The following is a 24,458-nucleotide window of genomic DNA, read 5'->3' as shown; positions in this document are numbered from 1 at the left end:
CACTATTTCAAGTTAGAGAGCCCATTCATCAATCTAATAATGGCAGGGAAGAAGCTGTTCTTGATCCTGCTGGTGCGTGTCTTCAAGTTTCTGTACCTTCTGCCTGATGGGTGAGGTTGTACGAGAACATTGCCAGGGTTCAAAGAGTCTTTGATGTTGGCAGCCCTTCCATGGCAACAGGCCAGATAAATGGAGTCCATCGATGGAAGGTTGACTTCCCTGATAGCCTGGGTTGTGTGCATAACTTTCTGTTGTTTCTTAGGATCCTGGGCAGAGCAGTTGCCATATCAGACCAGTATGCATCGGACAGTACACTTTCAATGCTTCATTTGTAAAAGTTGGTGAGAGACCTTGTGGACATGTCAATTTTCTGAGCCGCCTGAGGAAGAAGAGACATCATTGTGCTTTCTTGACTGTCACATTTACATGGAAAGTCCAGAACAGGTTTTCAGTTATCGTCACTCCTAGGAACTTGATACTCTCAACCTCAGCTCTGTTGATGTAGATGCGGGCATGTTGTCCTCCCTTCTTTCTGAAGTCATTGATCAGTTCTTTAGTTTTTCTGACATTGAGGGAGAAGTTGTTCTCATTGCACTATGTCACCAAGCCCTCTATCTCCTTGCTGTATTCTGACTTGACACTGATATCCATCCCACCATAGTGATGTCAGCAACAAACTTGTAGATGACATTTATTCGGAATTTAGCACAGTCATGGATGGACAAGAAGTACCGGCTGAAAATACGTCCTTGGACAATGCTCCAGTGTTGAGTGTTATCATGGACAAGTATTCTTCGTTGTATCCCTATTACTAAGTGGTGGCTGATTATTTTCCTGCACGGCATTGCCACCAGATTGAGTATTTTTCTCACATCAAAACGATGCGTGCCATTCTAAGGGAGATCAGAAGACAGCAATTAAGAGTCATAATACTGTCTGAGGTTGATTTGTCATGTTCTCAGTGTCTGAGAAGTGGCTTAAGCATAGCTCGGGTATTGCACTTTGCTCAACCATGAGCATTCTCGCCTCTGAGTCAGAGCAGTCTGTGTGTAATCCACTCCAGAACTTTTTTTGACAAAAATAAACATTTTCACACAGAGTGCATTAGATGACTATTTAAAGTTCATATTACTAAACTTAAGGTGCAAACTGAATCAGTTTCTTCCAATAACAGAAACAGAAATTAATGGCAAAACTAAGCAGATCTGATAGCATGCCTGGTGATTCTTCATCCTCACTTGAGTCATTGAACTCAACATCAATTCTGCTTTCTGTCCACAGATGTGGTTGACCTGCTGAGTTTTACCAGCAATTTCAGTTATGTTTCAGATCTCCAGAACCCACAGCTCTTTGATTCAGTTTGACTGCTTCCAATTCTGTATATTATTTTTAAATGTATTAGTATGTCAATATTTATAAGAATTATTACCGGTCAACCATATAGCCTAAAATATTTTCTCATCTGCAGACTCTCAATGTACTTACCATCAGTTGTTGCACCTTTGTAGCAAGCTTGCCCAAGTTTTTATGCAACCCTCGACACATAGTCCTGGACCTTGTGATTAACCAGTCTGCAGCATCACTCATCAACATCTCTTTGCATTTAAATAGCAGCAAACAGCATTTTTCACTCTTGATTCTTCTCCAGCAGCATTTCATTACTGTCTTGGATTTTGTCCTCTGCAACAGGTTGTAGAACACGGGCAAAGAAAATTTCTCAATAGGTGATTGTACCAGCATTCAGGGACTTAGATTTAAGGATTTGGACAAGAGATGTAAGGTGTGTATGAAAAAGAAACTTTTTTTACACTTGAGTGGATGACTTGAGTTTTGCTGTGTATGAGAATGTTGAGGTGGAGATGATCAATTATTTCAGAAGGAAATTGGATCGGCAATTGAGGGGAAATAAAGTTGCAGGGCTGTGGGAACAGGACTGACTGCTTTCTAGGAGAAACAGCATGGACTCGAGATCAAATAGCTTCCTCCCACATTGTCATCCAACCATATTAACGTGTCTTTCTTTTCATTCCTCCCTTGTCTGCTTACCTAGCTGTCACTTGAGTGCACCTATGCTAGCCATCTCAATTACTCACAATAGTAACAACTTCCACATTGTAACCACTTTCTGGATAACGAAGTATGCCCTGAATTCCAATTCGGATTTATTAATTAGTATCTTTTGTTTATGCCTCCAAATACTGGTCTTGCCAAGAAGTAGAAATATTTTCCTGTGTTTACCCTTCATATTCATGATGAGATTGATGCAATAATCATTACCAAAAAAAATTTCCAGACTGACCACAGTTGGGACCTGAATATCCAAGGATATTTGAGATTGAGTAGGACAGAAAGAGAAGTAAAGTAACTATGGTGCTTCTGCTCATAAAGGATGAGATCGATATAGAGAGAAATGATCTTAGTTCAGAGGATCTAATGTAGAATCCATTTGGGTGGAAATAAGGAAGTCCCAGGTGGGAGTAGTTTCAAGTTTATGTGATGCCTAATAGTGGCTACAGTGTAGGACAGAACATAATTCCAGAATTAACAAGGAATTATACCTAGAAATGGTGAAAAAAGGATCATCTGTAGGCAATTTGTCCCATGGAGACCATTCTCCAATCAACGTGATAAAGGTTGATCTTCTATGTCAACTCCATTTGCCTGCTCTCTCCCCATGCTCCTTTCACTTCTAGAAATCTATTTCTTTCCTAAATACTATCAGTCACTCACTTCCACGAACTTCTGTGATAGAGAATTCCACAGGTTCACCACCCTCAGAATGAAAACATTTCTCATAATCTCAGTGAAAGTAATATCTTTGGCTCCCTTGTTCTGTACTCCTGGACAGGGGAGATCATAATCATAGTGTACCTATTTATAACTATTTGCACTGTTAATTCATCAACGGTTTTGCATTCAGATTTAATGCCTTTTCACAAATGTATTTGTACTCCAATCTTTTTACCTCTTGTCTTTGTTTCCTCTGTCTTCCACTTTTGCTTTCTACTTTTCTATCTTTCATTTCCATTTTTGTTTCCATCTCTCATCTCCCCACTTAGGGGCCTGTTTTTCCTACCACTCCGGTGTAAACCTTCCCCATTGTACTAGCAAATGCCTGTGAAAAATTGATACCAGTCCTGCTGGGATGTTAGCTGTTCAAATCGTGCAAATCCCATCATCCCCAGAAGCAGTTCCAATGTTTCAAGAATTGAAATCCTTCCCTCCTGCAACATCCAAAATGCATTCAAATGGTTTATTTCTAATTTCTAATCTCATTAGTATGAGACATTTCAACTACTCCTGATGTAACTTTTCTGCTCCTCAGTTCTGTCCCTCTAGATATTTAGACGTCCATTCTAAAGAAAATATAATTTACAATTTATTACCATATTAGATTATGTTGTTTTTTAATTGTAGAGAGACAAGAAAATTAAATGCAAATGACCTTACACCTCCCTGTCTGACATATCGCCTACAAGGAAGTGATGTAAAATACCATCTTCCACAGAAACAATTATTGGTAAGCATTTTCATTAAATAGCACTAGAAAAATATTATCTGCAAACCTAAAATATGTATTCACAGTACAGTACAAGACAGCTGACATCGGAACAAAACACACTTCTAGGGATATTGCAAAACTCTGTATAAACCTCAAGAGGATTACGAGAAAAGTAAGACCTAATTGCTTTTCTCTAATCGTAGCATGGTTTACATTACAGTGATAAATTTTTTGCATTTTGCTGTGGACTTTTATTCCCAGACAAGACTGTGTTCCTTCCTGGTCAGATTCCTTGATCACTTTTTGCATCATTTGAATTATGTATTGAGGTTATGTAAAGTTGAGTTTCTCTTCATTTTTCTTGCAAATTTTAGAAGTCTCTGACCTATGTAATAGGTCATCATAGCCTGTATCTGGTTTATTACCCGTGCAGCAAAGAGGAACAAGGGAAGTTTGATACCTGCACAGAAAGTTTGAATTTTTTTCCCTTTTTGAAGTTCTTTGATATGAAGACATTTTTTAAAATGTATGCATTTTCTAAAGTAAACACTCTGATCTTACACTCCCATGCTATGCAGCCAAGTGTTGAAAAGAATGATGGATATCTGTCCAACTGGCCTGGGCACGTCGGTGGAGAGATTGTTCAACAAAAACAAACATTTCAACCATCAAATGTCAAGAGATACCATGGGTAAGAAACAGCTATGATCATGGAATCTGTTAAAGTTTATAATAGGAAGATATTGATATACAATTGTATGTGAGAGGATAAATGATACGCTATTGGAGTTCCTCTGTTAAGCAGTGCCCACTCTATCATGGAACAATTTATCTCTATCAGTTTGAGTCTGTTTTCACTTTTGCTTTTGTGTCAGGTGTTACCGCAGCAAAACAACATCCAGGATTTCCACTCAGATGATGGGAATTCTGCCCATTGAGCCTTTTTCTCTATTAAATTTAATAATGCCTGATTCTTACCGCAACAACACTTACCCAACATCAATCTTGAATATTGTGTTCAGTTCTGGTCACCTCCTTATAGGAAAGATGTGGAAGCTTTAGGGAGGATGCAGAGCAGATTTACCAGGGTGCTGTCCTGGACTGGAGGGCAGGTCTTATGAGAAGAGGTTGAGGGAGCTAGAGATTTTTTCATTGGAGTGAAGAAGGATGAGAGGTGACTTGATAGAAGTGTACAAGATGATAGGAAGCATAGATAGAGTGGATAGTCAGAGACTTTTTCCCAGGGCAGAAATGACTATTTTGAGGGGATGCGATTTTTAAGGTGATTGGAGGAAGGTATAAGGGAGATGTCAGAGGTAGGTTCTTCACACAGATAGTGGTGGGCATGTGGAGTGTGCTGCCGGCAGTGATAGTGGAGTCAGATACTTTAGAGCCTTTTAAGTGACACTTGGATAGGCACATGGAGGATAGTAAAATATAGGGTATGCAGGGTAGATTGATCTTGGTGGGATAATAGGTCAACACAATATCATGGGCTGAAGGCCCTGTACTGTGCTGTACTGTTCTATGTTCTAATCCATGTCCCTTGACACATTGAAACGTAAGAAATATGAGTGGCCTAATTGTTGATCTTGATTTTGAACACGTTAATTGCGCCAACATTCACAATCTTGTGGTGGAGGTATTTCCACATTTCCAATATGTTTTTAATGAAAAAATGTGTCCTCTTATTCTGGGTAACCTGACAAGAGGAAATAACTTCTCTCTGCTTCCTGTTTCAAATGTTTATTTTGTTTTAAATTTGAAGGATTCCAACCCAGGTTTTTACAAATTATCAGGAATAATTTTATCATGTAGATGTTGACTTTCCAGTCTAAAGTAAGGATGTGTATATATAGGTATCTGGTGAGGACAGAGTTGAGCACTTGTTTGATGTCCAATACCTGTGGTCAAAATACATGCTCAATTTGCAGAACCATCGATCAAGAGTCACTTTTCCTCTTGCTGTCATCATGACTGATGTGCAAGAAACCAAATTTGGAAAGGGAATACCAGTTTCTACTGCAAAAAAACTGAGGGTGCTGTTTGGTTGGACTGTGGTTGGCATGGAGATGTGGTAAGAGCTGTTAACTGTAAATCCTAACTGAAAAAACCAGACCAGGCCAGCATATTACCACATGGAGTGCAGCAAGAGTTGGCAATTTCCTTTAGCCCATTCTCATGGAAAAGGCACACTGTATCAACAAATATCGTTCACTTAAATAAAACAAGGTCCCATGTGGCGACATATGTAGCTTTTAGCATACGCAAATGCATCAGACTGTGAGCCAAACTAATGATTTTGATTTCTGGTACAATTCTTAGCGCAGTCCAAGATTATTTAATAAATGTTGTCCAAAACCAGATTTATATCTAATGCTGGACATGGTGTTCTAAGCCTAGGAAGCATGGGTTCGTTGAGCACAGTTGTACACTACCTGCTGAGAATTGTCAGAGAGGTATTATTTGATGTAACCTGTCTGACATTCGGCACTGAAACTCATGTATCTTGTCACTCATTTGTGTGGTAGGCAAAAAGTATTTTTGACTTGAGGATGACATCCTGTTTGTGGAGTAAAAGCCACTCATGTTTACTGCAAAGTGGCAGTGTGAGACAGCTAGCTTTGCCAGTTCAAACTTTTGAGGTACCCTCCCCTTCTAGGTAGTCTGGGATGGACTAAGCATCACTCAATGCAGAAGTGGAGGTCATAGGCCCTTTCATGAGTTTTTGCAATATATTGCAAGTGATGATTTGATCAGGGTTGCCACTATCAAACAGGATTGTTTTGATATGCCCTTTCTCAGTATCAAGTTTACACAATATAAACTCCATGTTAAGTAGTGCAGTTTTTAGATGTACAGCTGGGAAGGCAACTGGCAAACAGATGGTTAGCTCCCTATTCACAAGATTGCTCATAAAGCTAATCTAATAGCCTATGGACTGGTAGGAATCCTTTCACATCGACAGCAGTGACGAGTGAAAATAGACATTCAGTATATAGTAGTAGCGAACACGTTAGCAGATTTCTCAGCTGTCACATTGAGGAAAGGGATCTTGTAAATAGCTCTTGTTCTAATCAATCACCCTCTTTTCTGGGCCTATGTTACCCTAGATTCTGAAACAGCACTCCACTGAAACAGGCACAATTCCAGCTTTTCACTGATAGCTGGCTTTAACAAGCTGAAACTGCCACTGGGTTTTCAGTGAGATCCACTCTTGCTCAGTTGTCTCAAGCAAATAGTACTTTTAGGCTTTTTAACTCCCTCTCTGAACTGGATGAACGATTAGTGACACACTGTTTTTCTGAGGCCATAGAGATCCCAGGACATTTCGAAAGCCTTGACTCTAAGCTATCCACTAACTTCTAGAACTTCATTCAGCGTTGTAACAACACAGAAATATCCAGCTGCTCATGACTTCTCATTGAAACATCGAACCTGTTTAGATCAGTTGCCTTCCCAGTAGTATTGCTAAAAGCAGCACTACCAACCTGAATAATAAAATGTGAGGCTGGATGAACACAGCAGGCCCAGCAGCATCTCAGGAGCACAAAAGCTGACGTTTCGGGCCTAGACCCTTCATCAGAGAGGGGGATGGGGTGAGGGTTCTGGAATAAATAGGGAGAGAGGGGGAGGCGGACCGAAGATGGAGAGAAAAGAAGATAGGTGGAGAGGAGAGTATAGGTGGGGAGGTAGGGAGGGGATAGGTCAGTCCAGGGAAGACGGACAGTTCAAGGAGGTTAGTAGGTAGGAGATGGAGGTGCGGCTTGGGGTGGGAGAAAGGGATGGGTGAGAGGAAGAACAGGTTAGGGAGGCAGAGACAGGTTGGACTGGTTTTGGGATGCAGTGGGTGGAGGGGAAGAGCTGGGCTGGTTTAGGGATGCAGTGGGGGAAGGGGAGATTTTGAAACTGGTGAAGTCCACATTGATGCCATTGGGCTGCAGGGTTCCCAAGCGGAATATGAGTTGCTGTTCCTTCCTAGTGGGGGCGCTGAGGGTGACGCTATTCACCTCCTCTTTCTCAAGGGCAGTTAAGGTGGGGAACAAATGCCACCATAGACAGTGACACATTCTTCTGTGGAAATGTTTTTAGCTTGTTCCAGCCCATCCCCTCCCCGCACTGCATCCCAAAACCAGCCCAGCCTGTCTCTGCCTCCCTAACCTGTTCTTCCTCTCACCCATCCCTTCCTCCCACCCCAAGCTGCACCTCCATTTCCTACCTACTACCCCATCCCGCCTCCTTGACCTGTCCATCTTCCCTGGACTGACCTATCCCCTCCCTACCTCCCCACCCATACTCCCCTCTCCACCTATCTTCTTTTCTCTCCATCTTCGGTCCGTCTCCCCCTCTCTCCCTATTTATTCCAGAACCCTCACCCCCTCCCCCTCTCTGATGAAGGGTCTAGGCCCGAAACGTCAGCTTTTGTGCTCCTGAGATGCTGCTGGGCCTGCTGTGTTCATCCAGCCTCACATTTTATTATCTTGGATTCTCCAGCATCTGCAGTTCCCATTATCACTACCGACCTGAAGTCTGCATCTAACTGCCTCTGATGTTAGAACTCCTCTTCTGTGACTGTTGAACTATCCTGAGTGACCTATTAAAAACCTTGCAATTAACCCCACTCTTTTTCTAGGCAGAATTTCATGTAACTAATCTTAGGAAACAGCTAAATGCTAACACCCTCTTAAAACTGAGAATCCCCCAAACGCTGGCTTGTGCAGCACAAAGAATGCTTAAAAAATGATCCATCACAGCTAATACATATCATTAAATCATCAACCGAAAGGTTAAGCTTTGTGTCTTAATTTGTCAAACATCAGTTCAGTTCATTCTTTTTAACTTTGATATCTTACTGTTGAACAAATTGCATTTGTTTGACAAAGTTTTCTATGGTAAAGATGCCAATGTGCTTCACAAAGTATAATCAAAAGAAGTGCAGTATAATATTTTGCTTTACCTCAAGTTTCTCTGAGTTTGTAAATAAACTGATCATAGATTTTGTTTATTTTCATGTATAAGTTTCTGGCATATTATTTTACTTCAGAAATGATCTGAAAACTCAGTCTGCAACCATGGAGCCTCTAATAGGTGTTTTAATGTAATTGGTTGTAAATTGTTACACCTCGATTCATAACTTTAGCTACAGCAGTAAATATGTGGGCAAGGAAACCTCCTGTTGATTACTGTATGCTAACCTCCACAGCTGATGAATCACTAATTCTCCAGGTTGAACACCACTTGGAAGACACACTGAAGGCGGCAAGCGTTCAGATCGTACACCCAATCTGGGTGGGGGACCTCAATGTGCATCACCAAGAGTGGCTCGGCAAAAATTCTGAGCTGGCCACGTCCTAAAAGACATAGCTGGTAGACTGGATGTGCATCTCCTGATGAGGGAGCCAAAAACATTGAGGTTATTCTCCATTGTGTTGAGTGGCAATAACACAGTCCTAAATGGGATAGACTTAGAACATATCTAGCAACTCAAGAAAGGCATCCAGGAAGGCAGTGGCCTAGTGGTATTATCACTGGGCTGTTAATCCAGAGACCCAGATAATTCTGGGAACCTGGGTTCAAATCCCACTTTGGCAGATGGTGGAATTTGAATTCAATTTTAAAAAATCAGTATTTAAGATTTTAATGATGACCATGAATCCATTGTTGATTGTTGGAAAAACCCACCTGGTTCATTAATGTCCTTTAGGGAAGGACACTGCCATCCTTACCTGGTCTGGCCTATTTTGTACTCAACCCATCGATAACATCATTACCCACCATATCACCCTCTCTACAATTAAAATTAAGCCACAGTGCCAATACTGGTTCAGTGATGTATGTGGGAGCAGCACTAAGCAGATCTACAAAATGAAGTGTCAACCTGGTGAAGCTGCAAAGCAAGACTATTTGCATGCCAAACAGCTTGTGCAACAAATAATAGACAGAGCTAAGTGATTCCACAACCAACTGGCCAGATCCAAGCTCTGCAGTTCCACCACATTAGGTTGCGAATCTGGATGGACAATTAAACAAGTCACAGGAGCAAGAGACTACAGAAATATCACCACCCTTAATGTGGGGCAACTGAACACATCAGTGCAAAAGATACGGCTGAAGTAGTTGCAACAATCTTAAACCAACACTGCCAAATAGATAATGCATCTTGACCTCCTCCAAAGATCTCCAACTTCAGGTGCCAGTCTGAAGCCAATTTACTTCACTCCCATGTGATATCAAAAGACCACTGGAGGCCCTGGATATTTCAAAAGCTATGGTTCCTGACAACACTCCAACAACAGTACTGAAGCTATGTGCTGCAGAACTAGGACGAACAGAGTTGTTGTCTCTGGTTTGTTGCTGGTGCCACGTGCTAGTGAGGCGAGGAATAGGGAGAGAGAGGAGTTCAACACGTGGCTACAGGGATGGTGCAGGAGGGAGGGTTTTGGATTCTTGGATAATTGGGGCTCTTTCTGAGGTAGGTGGGTCTTCTACAACTAGGATGGTCTTCACCTGAACCAGAGGGGTACCGATATCCGGGGGCGATGGGGGGGGGTGGGATTCGCTAAGGCTATTCGGGTGGGTTTAAACTAATTCAGCAGGGGGATGGGCACCAAAATTGTAGTTCGAGCATAGAAAAGGTTGAGAGTAGGGTGGTCCGAAATAAAGTTTCAGGGAAGCAAGATGGCACCGGCAAGCAAGAAGTTGGTTTGCAGTGTGTCTACTTCAACGCCAGGAGCATCCGGAATAAGGTGGGAGAACTTGCAGCATGGGTTGGTACCTTGGACTTCCATGTTGTGGCCATTTCGGAGACATAGAGCAGGGACAGGAATGGTTGTTGCAGGTTCCTGGATTTAGAGGTTTCAGTAAGAGCAGAGAAGATGGTAAAAGAGGGGGAGGTGTGGCATTGTTGGTCAAGCACAGTATTACAGTTGCAGAAAGGATGTTTGGGGACTTGTCAACTGAGGTAGTATGGGCTGAGGTTAGAAACAGGAAAGGAGAGGTCACCCTGTTGGGAGTTTTCTATAGGCCTCCGAATAGTTCCAGAGATGTAGAGGAGAGGATAGCAAAGATGATTCTCGATAGGAGAGAGAGAGACAGGGTAGTTGTCATGGGGGACTTCAACTTTCCAAATATTGACTGGGAACACTATAGTTCCAGTACTATAGATGGGTCAGTTTTTGTCCAGTGTGTGTAGGAGGGCTTCCTGACACAGTATGTAGATAGGCCAACAAGGGGTAAAGCCACATTAGATGTGGTACTGGGTAATGAGCCCAGCCAGGTGTTAGATTTGGAAGTAGGTGAGCACTTTGGTGATAGCGATCACAATTCTGTTATGTTTACTTTAGTGATGGAAAGGGATAGGTGTATACCCATGGGCAAGAGTTATAGCTGGGGGCAAGGCAATTACGATGAGATTAGGCAAGATTTAGGGAGCATAGGATGGGGAAGGAAACTGCAGGGGATGGGCACATTCGAAATGTGGAGCTTATTCAAGGAAAAGCTCCTGTGTGTCCGAGATAAGTATGTACCTGTCAGGCAGGGAGGAAGCTGTAGAGCGCAGGAGCTGTGGTTTACGAAGGAAGTGGAATCACTGGTCAAAAGAAAAAAGAAGGCTTATGTTAGGATGAGATGTGAAGGCTCATTTAGGGCACTTGAGGATTACAAGGTAGCCAGGAAAGACCTAAAGAGAGAGCTCAGAAGAGCCAGGAGGAGACATGAGAGGTTGCTGGTGGATAGGATCAGGGTAAACACTAAGGCTTTCTATAGATATTTAAGGAATAAAAGAATGACGAGAGTAAGATTAGGGCCAATCAAGGATAGTTGTGGGAAGCTGTGTGTGGAGTCAGAGGAGCTGGGGAAGTACTAAATGAATATTTTTCAACAGTATTCACTCTATAAAACGACAATGTTGTCAGGAGAATACTGAGATACAGGCTACTAGACTAGGTGGGATTGAGGTTCACAAGGAAGAGGTATTAGAAATTCTACAGAGTAGTGAAGATAGATAAGTCCCCTGGGCCAGATGGGATTTATCCCAGGATCCTCTGGGAAGCCAGGGAGGAGATTGCCGAGGCTTTGGCATTGATCTTATACTCGTCATTGTCTGCAGGAATAGTGCCAGATGACTGGAGGATAGCAAATGTGGTTCCCCTGTTCAAGAAGGGGAGTAGAGACAACCCTGGTAATTATAGCTCAGTGAGCCTTACCTCAGTTGTTGGTAAAGTGTTGGAAAAGGTTATAAGGGATAGGATTTATAATCATCTAGAAAAGAATAAATTGATTAGGGATAGTCAGCACGGTTTTGTGAAGGGAAGGTCGTGCCTCACAAACCTTAGAGTTCTTTGAGAAGGTGACCAGACAGGTAGATGAGAGTAAACCAGTTGATGTGGTGTATATGGATTCTAGCAAGGCGTCCGATAAGGTTCCACACTATTGTACAAAATGTAAAGGAATGGGATTGTGGGAGATATAGCAGTTTGGATCAGAAATTGGCTTGCTGAAAGAAGACAGAGGGTGGTCGTTGATGGGAAATGTTCATCCTGGAGACCAGTTACTAGTGGTGTACCGCAAGGGTCAGTATTGGGTCCACTGCTGTTTGTCATTTTTATAAATGACCTGGATGAGGGCGTAGAAGGATGGGTTAGTAAATTTGCAGACGACACTAAGGTCGGTGGAGTTGTGGATAGTGAAGAAGGATGTTGTAGGTTACAGAGAGACATAGATAAGCTGCAGAGCTGGGCTGAGAGGTGGCAAATGGAGTTTAATGCAGACAAGTGTGAGGTGATGCACTTTGGTAGGAGTAACCGGAATGCAAAGTACAGGGCTAATGGTAAGATTCTTGGTAGTGTAGATGAACAGAGAGATCTCGGTGTCCATGTACACAGATCCTTGAAAGTTGCCACCCAGGTTGACAGGGTTGCTAAGAAGGCATACAGTGTTTTAGCTTTTATTAATAGAGGGGTCAGGTTCCGGAACCAAGAGGTTATGGTGAAGCTGTACAAAACTCTGGTGCGGCCACACTTGGAGTATTGCGTACAGTTCTGGTGACCGCATTATAAGAAGGATGTGGAAGCTTTGGAAAGGGTGCAGAGGAGATTTACTAGAATGGAGGGAAGGTCTTACAAGGAAAGGCTGAGGGACTTGAGGCTGTTTTCGTTAGAGAGAAAAAGGCTGAGAGGTGACTTAATTGAGACATATCAAATAATCAGAGGGTTAGATAGGGTGGATAGGGAGAGCCTTTTTCCTAGGATGGTGACAGCGAGCACAAGGGGGCATAGCTTTAAATTGATGGGTGAAAGATATAGGACAGATGTCAGAGGTAGTTTCTTTACTCAGAGAGTAGTAAGGGAATGGAACGCTTTGCCTGCAACGGTAGTAGATTCGCCAACTTTAAATACATATAAGTCGTCATTGGACAAGCATATGGATGAACATGGAATAGTGTAGGTTAGATGGGCTTAAGGTTGGTATGACAGGTTGGCACAACATCGAAGGCTGAAGGGCCTGTACTATGCTAAAAAACAACTTGCTGTGCCCCTAGATAAGTTGTTCCAGTCCAGCTGGAGCACTGGCATCTACCAGATAGTGTGGAAAATTGCTCAGTTAAGTCCTGTGTCCAGAAAATAGGACAAATTCGACCTGACCATTTACCACTCCATCACTCTACTCTCAGTCATCAATAAAGCAATGGAAGGCATCAATGCTATCATTTAGCACTTGTTTAATAATAACCTGCTCACTGATGCTGAGTTTGGGTTCTGCCAGGAACATTTGGCTCCTGATCTTCTTGCAGCCTTGGTTTAAACATGGACAAAAGAGTTAAATTCCAAAAGCAAGGTGAGAGTCACGTCTTTGACATTAAGACAATACTTGCTCATATGTGGCATCAAGGAGTGCTGGCAAAACTGGAGTCAATGGAAATCCAGGGAAAAATTCCATTTGCAGTAAGACCTAGAAAATACCCGGGTTTGGACTGAGAATTGGCAAGTAACTTTTATGTCACAGAGTGCAAGGCAATAACCATATCTAATGAGAGAATCTAATTAGTGTCCTTGACATTCAAGGACATTACTGACTCCCCCACTATGAACATTCTGGGGTTACCATCGATCAGAAGTTGAACTGGACAAGCCATATATCTACTGTGGCTGCAACAGCAGATCAGGGTCTAAGAACTGTGCAGCAATTAACTCACCTCCTGACTCCCCAAAACCCATCCACTCTCTACAAGTCAGAAGTGTAATGGAAAAACATCCCATTTACTTGGATGAGTGCTCCAAAAAGATTCAAGAAGCTTGACACTGTGCAGGAAAAAACAGCCTGCTTATTGGCACCACATCCGCAAACATTCATCCCTCCATTGGCTACGTTCAGAAGCAGTAGCATGTACCATCTATATGATGCACTGTGGAAATTCACCGAAGCTGCTTAGACAGCACCTTTTCAAGCACACACTCGCTACCATCTAGAAGGCCAACGGCAGCAAATACATGGGAACATTACAATTTACAAGGTCTTCTCCATGCAACTCACCATGCTGGTTTGGAAATACATTGCCATTCCTTCAGTATCACTGGTTAAAAATCATGGAACTCACTTCCTGATGGTATTGTGGGTTTACCTAAAACAAGTGGACAGCGGTCAAGAAGACAGCTCACTACAACCTGCTCAAGGGTAGTTAGGGATGCGCAGTAAGTGCCAGCTGAGCCAGCCACACTGACATCCAATGAATTTTTTTAAAAATCATGTTTGTGAGGGATTTTTTAGTTCTACAGATGAAAATGACAGTCCAACTGTGACAACCCTCCCTGAAGAATCCCTCTGCTTGTGATCTGCTAATCTCTCAACCTTCCCTTGATAATCTTTTGCAGTTGGCTGGTCATCTTGGAATGCTGTTAATTGTCAATGTAAACTTATTCCAGTTTAGAGTCTGACCTCTTCTCTCAGCATTGTGCTCTCTGGCAGAGAATTGCTCTGAAATACTTTTATCATATACAATTTTAAAATATCACCAATGATTTTTCTTGATCCCCAGTGCCAAAGACCACTTATGTATGAGCTTCGTGTGTGGTGAAACAGAGGTAAATAAATGGTCAATATCTGGGGATATAATTACCAAAAGAAAATGTATATTTTTTAAAAATTCTCATTCACAATTATTTATAAATTATATAATGTGTATAACTGCTGTATTTGTCTGCTGTTCCATTATATATTAAGGAAATTGACCCATGTGAGCTGGACTACAATGGATCAAATGCTTAACTTCTTAAAAGCAAAACACTTCTTTATTTGTTTGAACCTATAGATTTGATATTACAAATACGAACAGTGCTCCAAAACCTCGATTTTTGCAACAGCTGGAAACACATCTAAGGAAAGAGCTCCAAGTCTTGGACTTAAGTGGGCCCAACGCTCAGGAAGTAAATCTACAAGTGTGTTTAAAATTTCTTCTGCTATGTGGTTGAATGTTTGTTATATATAAGTGCATGGGTTTACCGTTGATTTAAGAGGCAATTAATCAGGCACATCTGCATCTGTTTTCATAAAGAACCAGGTTTCAACACTTTTGAACACAATTACATTTCTTCATTCCTTTGCCTCAATTAGTAAATGATATGTGTAACAGGGAATTAGGGTGCAGTCTCCTCCTGTTAAGTTTAAAAAATCAAAATACACAGTCACCCAAATAAGCAGTGAAATAAAAATCACTGGAGAATTTTATAAATACAATTGAATTTAGTTTTTTGATGAGTTAATGTAGTTCTAGACTGGTGATGGTGAAAATAGTACAGAAGTTGAAGCAATTGGACTTTTTATTACTTTCCAGAATGGAAGGAACATCACAAGGAGTCTCTAGTTTGCTTCCTAATGTTCATCACTCCAACTAACCTACTAAAGTCATTTCCCAGTGGAGTATGACTATTTAGCTGAAGAGCTACCAAAAGTATCGAATCCTATCAATGTCAGTAAATATCAAGAACGGAGAGGATACTGAGGAAAATGACACCTTTGAAAAGACGAAACTAATGAATTATTTTTCTCACTGTAATACTAACTTTCTTCTCTTACTCCACACCTGCCCAGCATACAATTGTACATGCTCAATTGCTGTCAACTCAAATGTCTCAATTGCACGTTGAGTGATTATTCCACTGATATGTGTTAAACTAGCTACCATTAGAAATTTAAAAACAAGTGAAGCCTATCGCAATATCTGCAAGAAAGAGAACCTTTTCACTGATGCCAAAGAAGTGGATGCTGTGGAACATACAGAAGAAACAGACTTGTCTCCCTTTGTGACTATTCCAGACAAAAGTTTTTTTATTAACAGTAACACGTAATAAGACAGCTGCACAGTCAATGTAAAGAATGTTTTCTGAAATGAAAAAAAGTGCCCGTTTGATTAATTATTAATTCTGTCAAATGAGATGGAGCAATTATGAGAGAACTATCACATCCTGCTACTCAACAATGACAATAAAGCTGAAACGAAAGGTAGAGGTTTGAAGACAATTTGTAATTATTAAATTACAAACTCCCCTAAAAGTTCATTGTAGTTTACAAGAGGGCAACTTACTGTAGTATTTGTGACTCAGTTGTTAGTACACTCGCCTCTAAACTCTCTGGTTCTAGCCCAAATCTCAGGCTTGAGCACAAAATGAAGGTTGACATTCTAAGGCAGTACCGAAAAGACACCACACTGTTAGCAGTGAGATGACACAGTGTAGAGCTGGATGAACACAGCAGGCCGAGCAGCATCAGAGGAGCAGGTATGCTGACGTTTTGGGTCTGGAGCCTTCTTCAGAAAAAAAAACACTTAGTATTGTCTTTTGGATGAGACGTTAAACTCAAGATCCCTTGGCTGCTCAGGTAGGTGTAAAAGATATCAAAGGAGTAGCTGAAACAGACGAACCTAAAGGCTATGCATTCCTGCTATCCACAGAATGTTTGGGACAGGAATAATGCATTTAGCCTCTTCAGTCTACGTTCTGTGTCTTGCCACTCAGTCAGCCTCCTAACCAAGTCAGTAATTTGCCCTCAACGTCATGATCTTTAAATGTACTTAATACTGTCTAGCGAGAGGTGTAATCAAATGTTTTCATGAAGTTCATATAAATAACTCTCATAAACATTCACTGCTCTAGTCATTTCTTCAAAATTTAACTAGGTTGTTAGGCATAGCTTATGTTTTACAAAACCTGATCATCTAAACAATTTAAGATATTTAGCCACTCTAACAGATGTAAGGCTAACTGGTCTACAATGGCCTAGTTTCCGTCTCTCGCCTTTGCTAAATAGTGGAGTAATATGCACAATTTTACAATAAAAAGGAATAGTTCCTGAATTGGGGAAACATTGGAAGATTAAGGCATCTGTAATATTCTCACCTACTTCCTTTGACACCCTGTGATGGAAACTGTCTACTCCTGGGAATGTCACTTTTTAGTCCTATTACATTCTTCTTGACAGCTATTTTTCTTATGCTAAGTTCATTGAGTTCCTGTCTCTGAATCAATATTTCTGGTTTCTTTGGGATATCTGACATCAAACTCTTCCTATACTATAAACACTAATGCAAAGCAATATCTTTAATGTTGATATTTTCACAATCAACCTCTTCAGAGATTTTATAACCCATCTCTTGAGTAGGTGGGACTTACAGAGCTGTACAGGATGGAATCAGAACCTTCAGTACAACTCGTCTGAACTAACCAGCCATCTTAAACTAATCTCGTCTCATTTGCAAGCATTTGCCCCATATCCCTCTAAACCATTCCTCTCACCCTTCCTGTTTGAAAAATGTGCCCCTCAGGTCCCTTTTAAATCTTTCCCCCCTCACCTTCAACCCATGCCCTCTAGATTTGGACTCCCCTACCCTGGGGAAAAGACCTTGGCTATGAACCATGCCCTTAATGATTTCATAAGCCTATATTAGGTCACCCTTCACCATCCAATGCATTCTGAAGAAAAAGATCCCAGCCTATTCAGCTTCTCCCTATAGCTCAAACCCTTCAATCCTGGCAACATCTTTGTAAATCTTTCCTGAACCCCTTCAAGTTTAACAACATAATTCCTATAGTAGGGAGACCAGAATTGAACATAGTATTCTAAAAATAGCCTCACCAATGCCGTGTACAGTGGCAACATAACATCCCAACTCCAATACCCAATGCACTAACCAATAAAGGCAAGCATGTCAAAGGCCACCTTCAACGCCTATCTACCAGTGATTCCACTTTCAAGGAACTATGCACCTGCACCCCTTGGTCTCTTTGTTCGGGAACACTCCATTTGGCCCTACCATTAACAGTAGTCGTGCCCTGGTTTGCCCTTCCAAAATGTCACACCTCGCATTTATCTAATGTAACCTCCATCTCTCCATCTGCCACTCCTCAGCCTATTGGACTTGAACCCAGGCCTACTTACTTTGAGATAAGGACACTATCATTGTGCCACAAGAACTCTAGCAATATCTGAAATATGTCTGTTATTTTATTATTTCATTTATAATAGCACTATTTGTAGTTTTAAGTGGTCCACATTACTCTTAATATCATTTTAAAAGAATTTTCTGTTGTCAAATTATCTGATCTCATGAAGCATGACAGTAGGTGATGTATAATTGACTTCAATACACCATTGCTGAGTTGGCTGGACAGCTGATTTCAGATGCAAAATGATGCCAATAGTGTAGGTTCAATTCCTGTTCTAGCAGAGGTAGCCATGAAGGACATTCCTTCTCAGCCTTTCCCCTCACGTGAGACGTGGTAGCCCTCAGGATAAACCAGCACCAATCGTCTCTCTTTAATGAGTAAGCAACCTCTGAGACTATGGTGACTTTACCTTTATGGAGAAAAATCAATAATTGTTCCCAATTTTAATTCTATCTAGTTAACCACATTGGAGTGTGAATGTATGGTTAGGATGCAATTGAGTTTGGCTGTGATACCCCACAAATATGCAGATGCTGTCCCCAATTGGCATTCCCTTTGGAGCTTCTGTACCATATAAACTACTTGGACAGATTTCAAAGTTCACTCAAAGTTTTAAATCTATTGAACGCTACCTCAGCAAGAGTAGGGAAAATATAGGGAATAAAATTGCAGATGTGTAGCCATTAAGATTAGTAAATAGACCACAGCTGGTCATTTGTAATATGTAATGGATTTACTGATAGTATGAAGCTATTTCCTACAAAGTGCTCTCACTTTATTTTGTTTAGATATTCTGTGAAATTGTTTTATTTTCCCCAGATGTGATATTGGCCTATTATTGCTGAGTACCACTCCTTGATGAAGTGGACAAAATTGCATTTGTGTGAAGTTAACTAATTTTTCCATGTGTGCTATTTACAATGATGCCATTGCATTTGCAAATTCTGCATCTGCTTTTTCAATTACAGACCAATTGCTTTCCAATACTTGTCCCCTGTGATTAATTGTGTACTTTTGGTAGATTGCTACCTGGAACAGTTTCAGGAATAATTAATGTGTCTACTACTTTTGCTGTATCTTGCAAAGAAAAACATCTTTTTAAAAAAATGCACAAAGCATGGTTCCAAAGACCAATAATTGCATGAATAACTGATAATTAGATGCCAGTGTGAAACTGAGAACCAGCATTTTTCTATGCAGCTCATGAGTGGCTGTGTTAGACGTAATGCAACAGATGATTGGTGTTAAAAGAATACTGCAGAGCAAGAGCTTTCTAGGTCTGTAATATAACAGACTTAACCCTCTTGGAACCTTTTTAGTATTTGGTACCAAAATGAATACATTTGCAGGGCACTAGGCTTCCTTGAACAAGGTCTAAAGCAAGAACCCAGAATATTCAAAATACAGCATAGCTGAAGTTGGTACGTAAGTGTGAAATTATTTCTGTACAGCCTCTTCTGAGTGTTATTATTGATGAGATTACATACTGAGGTTTTGGCTCAGACCCTTGCCCGTCATTGCTAAGATATTATTTATTCTGCTTTACACAAAGGCTTATCGTGAGGTTTTTGAATATTTCATTGAGGATTTAAAAACCTACAAACCATTGCTATCAGCCATAAAGAATGAATATGAAATTACCATAGGTAAGTAATTTTCTGCCACTCACGATGGAATCTGTGCCGTGCTTTTAAATGCTGAGTAAATTTTAAAAATTAGAAACATTTCATCATCAGTGAACTCCATTTGTAAATTTATCTCTTTGGTTAAGCAGCAAATAACTGTTGACTGATCAATTGTTCATCTTAGTTTGAAAATTTTTAATTCAATGAACTATACTGTAGCTAAGTAAAACTTTTGTTGAAAGATCACTTCCAATTTTCCTCAAAAGTCCTGCCAACAACACCACACCTGTGCCTCAGTTTTATTTTTATTCACCAGAAAGAAGTAATTTCATAAGAAATGTCTTGTGTCTTTGCTGAGTGAACTGGATTTAGCCAGTGCAGTAGAGAATCTCATCAATTAGACCTTGTCTTCCACATTTCATAAGGGAAGATCTGCTGGGGTTCTTACTCGTGTACTTTTTCGTTCAAACTCTTCCTTGTATCTTTGTTTATCGTGTAGACAGGATCAGATTTGACTATGTTGTCACATTGTATTCCTTTTCCTAATGAGTGAACTAACTACAAAGAATTATGGCAGCCAGACCTCCTACATTGTGCTAGATATATATGTTTTCCATTACAGAATGATTGATTTATATTTTGAAAAATTACTTCAAACAGGAAAATAAATGTTTGCTGAAAAGTTGAGAAGACAATTAGGTGAACTGATGTAGCTACAATAAATCATTCTGATGTTAGATTTGACAAAATGCTCATGTTTGTAGAATTTTAATGCAACATTATCCCATTATCTGAAGTTAAGAACATGGGACTTTTTTTTAAAATTTAAGACAAAGACTTCTCCAACCTATATAAATTCCCAAGTTTTTGCAAATTGCTAAGGTTTTTTTTGCATTTGTTACAGGTTTTAAGTTTAGAGGAGGAAAAGCTAATAATTATATCATCACCTTTACCAAATACCTTGAATTGAAGGCAATAAGGCAGTTGTGTTTTTTCCATTAAATACGTTGTTCCTTAAATTCAGTAGCTCATGACCATACTTATTGTTTTTGAAACTGTCCTTCTTGTTTAATTGGCAAAATATTTAAATTTCCCTTCCATTCCTGTCTTAAATCAAGCAACATCTATTGTTTTTCTACATCAGCTCATCTACGAAACCGAATCCGGGAGTTGGAGCCTTTGAAAAGCTTGCTGGTTGCCACATCAGAGACATGCGAACAGAGGATTATTACCCTACAAGAAGAGGAAAAGTTTGAGATTCAATCACTAAAGAAGGAAAAAATAGAGCTACTGGACAAAATTGATCATTTACTGAAGGTGCAAGATTCTCTAGAGACTCAGGTCAGTTAACTCTTGTAAGATTGATCATATATTAAATACTGTCAAAAATAAATTAAGGTTTTATCTAGCTGCCCTTCAATATCCTTCCAAATGTTAGTGGCTGGGTTATTAGTGAAATGTTTTTTCGGTTACTATTAGCCTTAACTTGTTTTGCTGCTATTTTGGTTTGGTTTTCCATTTATGACAAATGGAAGTATCTCGTTTCAAAATAAAATGTCAATTGTCATGTTTGGACTATCTGAATGATGCCCCAGAACTGATACCACTGCATAACAGGTTTTGTTTATCATAAACACACATCTGGTGAAACCCAGCAGATCTGGCAAAATATTTAGAGAGAAACAGTTAACATTTTGAGTCCCATATGACTCTTGGTAACTGAAAATGTTAGAAAATTGATTTTTAATGCAGTTGATAGAAGAAGGGATCCATCCTTTTCATTTCACATCTTAATTTAAACCAATTTTACAGCCTTTAATATTTCTCTTTCAACACCATTAATAACCCCTTTGTCTTTTGCACTGGACTTCTATACCATCTGTTCCTTGGCCCTCTCCTCTGCCTCTGTAAAAAAAAAACACTTTTCTAACATCTTTCCATTCTAAAGAAAAGTCGTAGTGGACTCTGTCACCTGTTTCTGGAAACCTGCTGAGTTTTCCAGCATTCTATGTTTTTGTTTCAGATTTCCGCTATCCACAATATGTTGCTTTTATTTTCTTTATCAGAATTGTTTTCACTCTACTGTTGTCCTCTTGTGTTGGCTCCTGGATAGACATGGTTTCGTAGCTGAGCTGTAGTTGTCACCAAATCGATCATTATTCATGGGTGAACCTTAACACTGAAACTTTGAGAAATTTAGGAAACAATTCCTTATTTCCGGATGGTTAACACATTTTTGGTGATACCAATATGCAGTATATGATATTTAGTGAATTAGAGAAGCTTGATGCATAATTTAAACTATGCCTGTATTTTATTCACCTTATCCATGGTAGAAAAGGAGAAGACTTGAGTTTAAACAGCAACCATAGTATCTGAAGTGCTAAATCATTCTGAGGAAAAGTCAGATTGCACTTGAAATGTAACTCTCTTTGCTCACTGCTGCCAGAAATGCTGAGCTTTTTTCCCTTTTTGGTTTTATTTCAGATCTTCAGCATCTGTAATATCTTGCTTTTATTGTCAAGATTTTTTCCAGCCAGCAAAGTATCTTTTGAAATGTAGCCACATAATTCCACATAATATGGCAGCTAACTTGCCTATAGCAAAACCCACCAACACAAATGAAGTATGTCACCAAATACTGTTCTTTCTAATGCGACCTTTATTCAAGGATAGAATTTTGTGAGGGCTTCATACACTCCCTTGGATATTGCTGCAGAACCTTTATATCCACTTAGGACGGCAGTGTGTGATTGGCTGGCTGAACTCCTCATCATCAACCTATTTCCTTTTGAGGATGCTCAAAGCATTGATATTTTTCCATTCCATTGTGGTGTTATTTGAATACACAGATGCATAACTCTATTCAGAGTTAAACCAATCAAAAGCAAACCTATGATTTCACTCATTTCATAATCTCCAATTTCCTCTGGTTCTAACCTATTTTCTTCAGGCTAACCTCAAATGGCTTTGCAAACTTTACTATGGTAAAGATACTGTATAAATGAAAGTTGTTAATTTGTTGCAAAATGACATGGATTGAGACTTTTAAATGCGAATTGCTTAGAATAAGTTTATAATTTATTTTGAAATGGCATTAATTCAGTTTATTTGTACAATTCTTAATATGACTTACAAAATCACAACTGAGATTTGAATTGTGGAATAGTTTTGGAATAAAGAGATTCAACCACACTTGGCATCTAATAATGCTGTGATTTGGAAGCAGGATGTAGACATGAAATTGAGTGCTCCAATTTCCGTCACCAACACTGCTTATCTAATTTGAAGCCAAAAATCTATTGTTATAAAAAATTAGTTTGTTTGGTAATGCAGACCTTGCTTATTGCTGAAAGGGCACATTCTGTCCCAGCTTTTCATCTTTCATTCACCAGGACAATACAGAAGGGAATCCTGTAAATGGAATGGAAAGGGAATCCTGAGTGCAAAGAATTGTGCCGACAACCAATTTAGAATTGTCAGTCATATTTGCAATGTGGTGCACTCATACATACTGGAAGTTATGTATGTCTAATTACAGGGCCCTGTTCTTTGCAAACAAAAAGAAAAAATACATGCACAGTGCCTTATTCAACTCAACAAAATGGGTAATGCCTGGTTTAACATTTAACCAAAGCTTGGCATAAACTGTCAGTAATCACCTAGCTGGTGCATTCTCCATAGCAACACCTGTACCACTGAGTCCACTTACCAACAAATCAATACTCTCCTGTCTGACAGCATAAATGTTGTTTATCCTTGGTATTTCTTTGTAACTTGTCCTGATGAGTGCAAAACAAAACACTTTGATAAAGTCTCTTTTTTTAACAGCAATTCCGTGTCTTTTTCAAAAAGTGCATTGAAATAGTACTAATTTTATTTTAATTGCTCTGTCAGGTCAGAAAACTTCAGGAAGAACTAGCAGCTGAATACGAACGGTATCGAGAACAACATGATGCACGTAAACTTCTGATTTCAGATATGAATAATCTCAGATATCAGCAAGAACAGTCAAAAGATTCTCATAAAGAAGAAGGTAAAACCAATAGTCAGTATGGTAAATGTTGTTGTCTAATGACTAACTAGTAACCATCATTTCCCATTATGAAATAAGATCACTTTCTGGTCAAGATGGTTTCATAGTGACACTTTGGAATGAAGCGCCAACTCTTGGTGAAAGTTTTAGTTGCCTGATACTTCAAGGCATTGGTAATTTTTTTATTTGCTTAGTCAACTACTCATATTTGGAACCTAGATGGGTAGATTTATCACTGAGCATCTTTTAGTCACCTTCATATTAGCCTGTTGGATAAATCCTCACTGGGTATTATGGATCCAGCTAGAGAAGGAACAAAATAAAGTTAATTTTGATGTGACAGTTTAAACTAGTTAAATCCATCACTATCCATTAGGATCACTAAATCTTAGGTCTGCAAATTTAAACCTGGACAGTAAACCTATCCAAATAGGAACAGAATGCAAGACATGAATGTACTCCATGAAGGGCAAAAATTACCCCCTACAATTGTGTGTAACTTAATTGAATACATGAACTGTGAGGTGGGTGTGTGATATAACTATTATATTTGGGAAGAATGATCACCAAAATACTTTTAACTTCCAGGTTATTGATTAACTCCCTATTATAATATAGTTCTTGGTTTGTGTTAGGTAGTCACTTTACTGACCTACTGCAAACTTATTTTTAAGAAAACTAATTTCATGTAGATATTTTATCCAGAGTACAAATCAGCAAAAATGAGCATGTTGTTGTTCTAAACTCCAATCCACATTTCAGTGTAATCGTTTGAATAGAGCTGGTTTCAAAACCCAAATGGAAATTACCTTCCCGAACTGACTACTAGTTACTGTCAGTAATATCAGCAAAGAACTGCT

At 39.8% G+C, this 24,458-nt stretch overlaps 1 protein-coding gene across 5 annotated transcripts in view; it reads left to right on the top strand.

The window, feature by feature from the left end:
- tsnaxip1 (translin-associated factor X interacting protein 1) overlaps positions 1 to 24,458 on the top strand; it is a 103,392-nt gene that overhangs the window by 2,242 nt on the left and 76,692 nt on the right. For all 5 annotated transcript variants that reach the window (XM_059651638.1, XM_059651640.1, XM_059651642.1 and 2 more), the window contains exons 2-7: positions 3,418 to 3,520; positions 4,081 to 4,193; positions 14,808 to 14,934; positions 19,490 to 19,583; positions 20,707 to 20,903; positions 23,460 to 23,598. In XM_059651638.1, the coding sequence (XP_059507621.1) occupies positions 3,418 to 3,520; positions 4,081 to 4,193; positions 14,808 to 14,934; positions 19,490 to 19,583; positions 20,707 to 20,903; positions 23,460 to 23,598 (773 nt within the window). The remainder of the gene's footprint in view (positions 1 to 3,417; positions 3,521 to 4,080; positions 4,194 to 14,807; positions 14,935 to 19,489; positions 19,584 to 20,706; positions 20,904 to 23,459; positions 23,599 to 24,458) is intronic.

The sequence above is a fragment of the Stegostoma tigrinum genome, chromosome 16 (genome assembly GCF_030684315.1).
Source record: "Stegostoma tigrinum isolate sSteTig4 chromosome 16, sSteTig4.hap1, whole genome shotgun sequence".
Lineage (NCBI taxonomy): Eukaryota > Metazoa > Chordata > Chondrichthyes > Orectolobiformes > Stegostomatidae > Stegostoma > Stegostoma tigrinum.
Note: the sequence above shows the minus strand (reverse complement) of the source record. Positions and strands in the feature narration are given on the sequence as shown.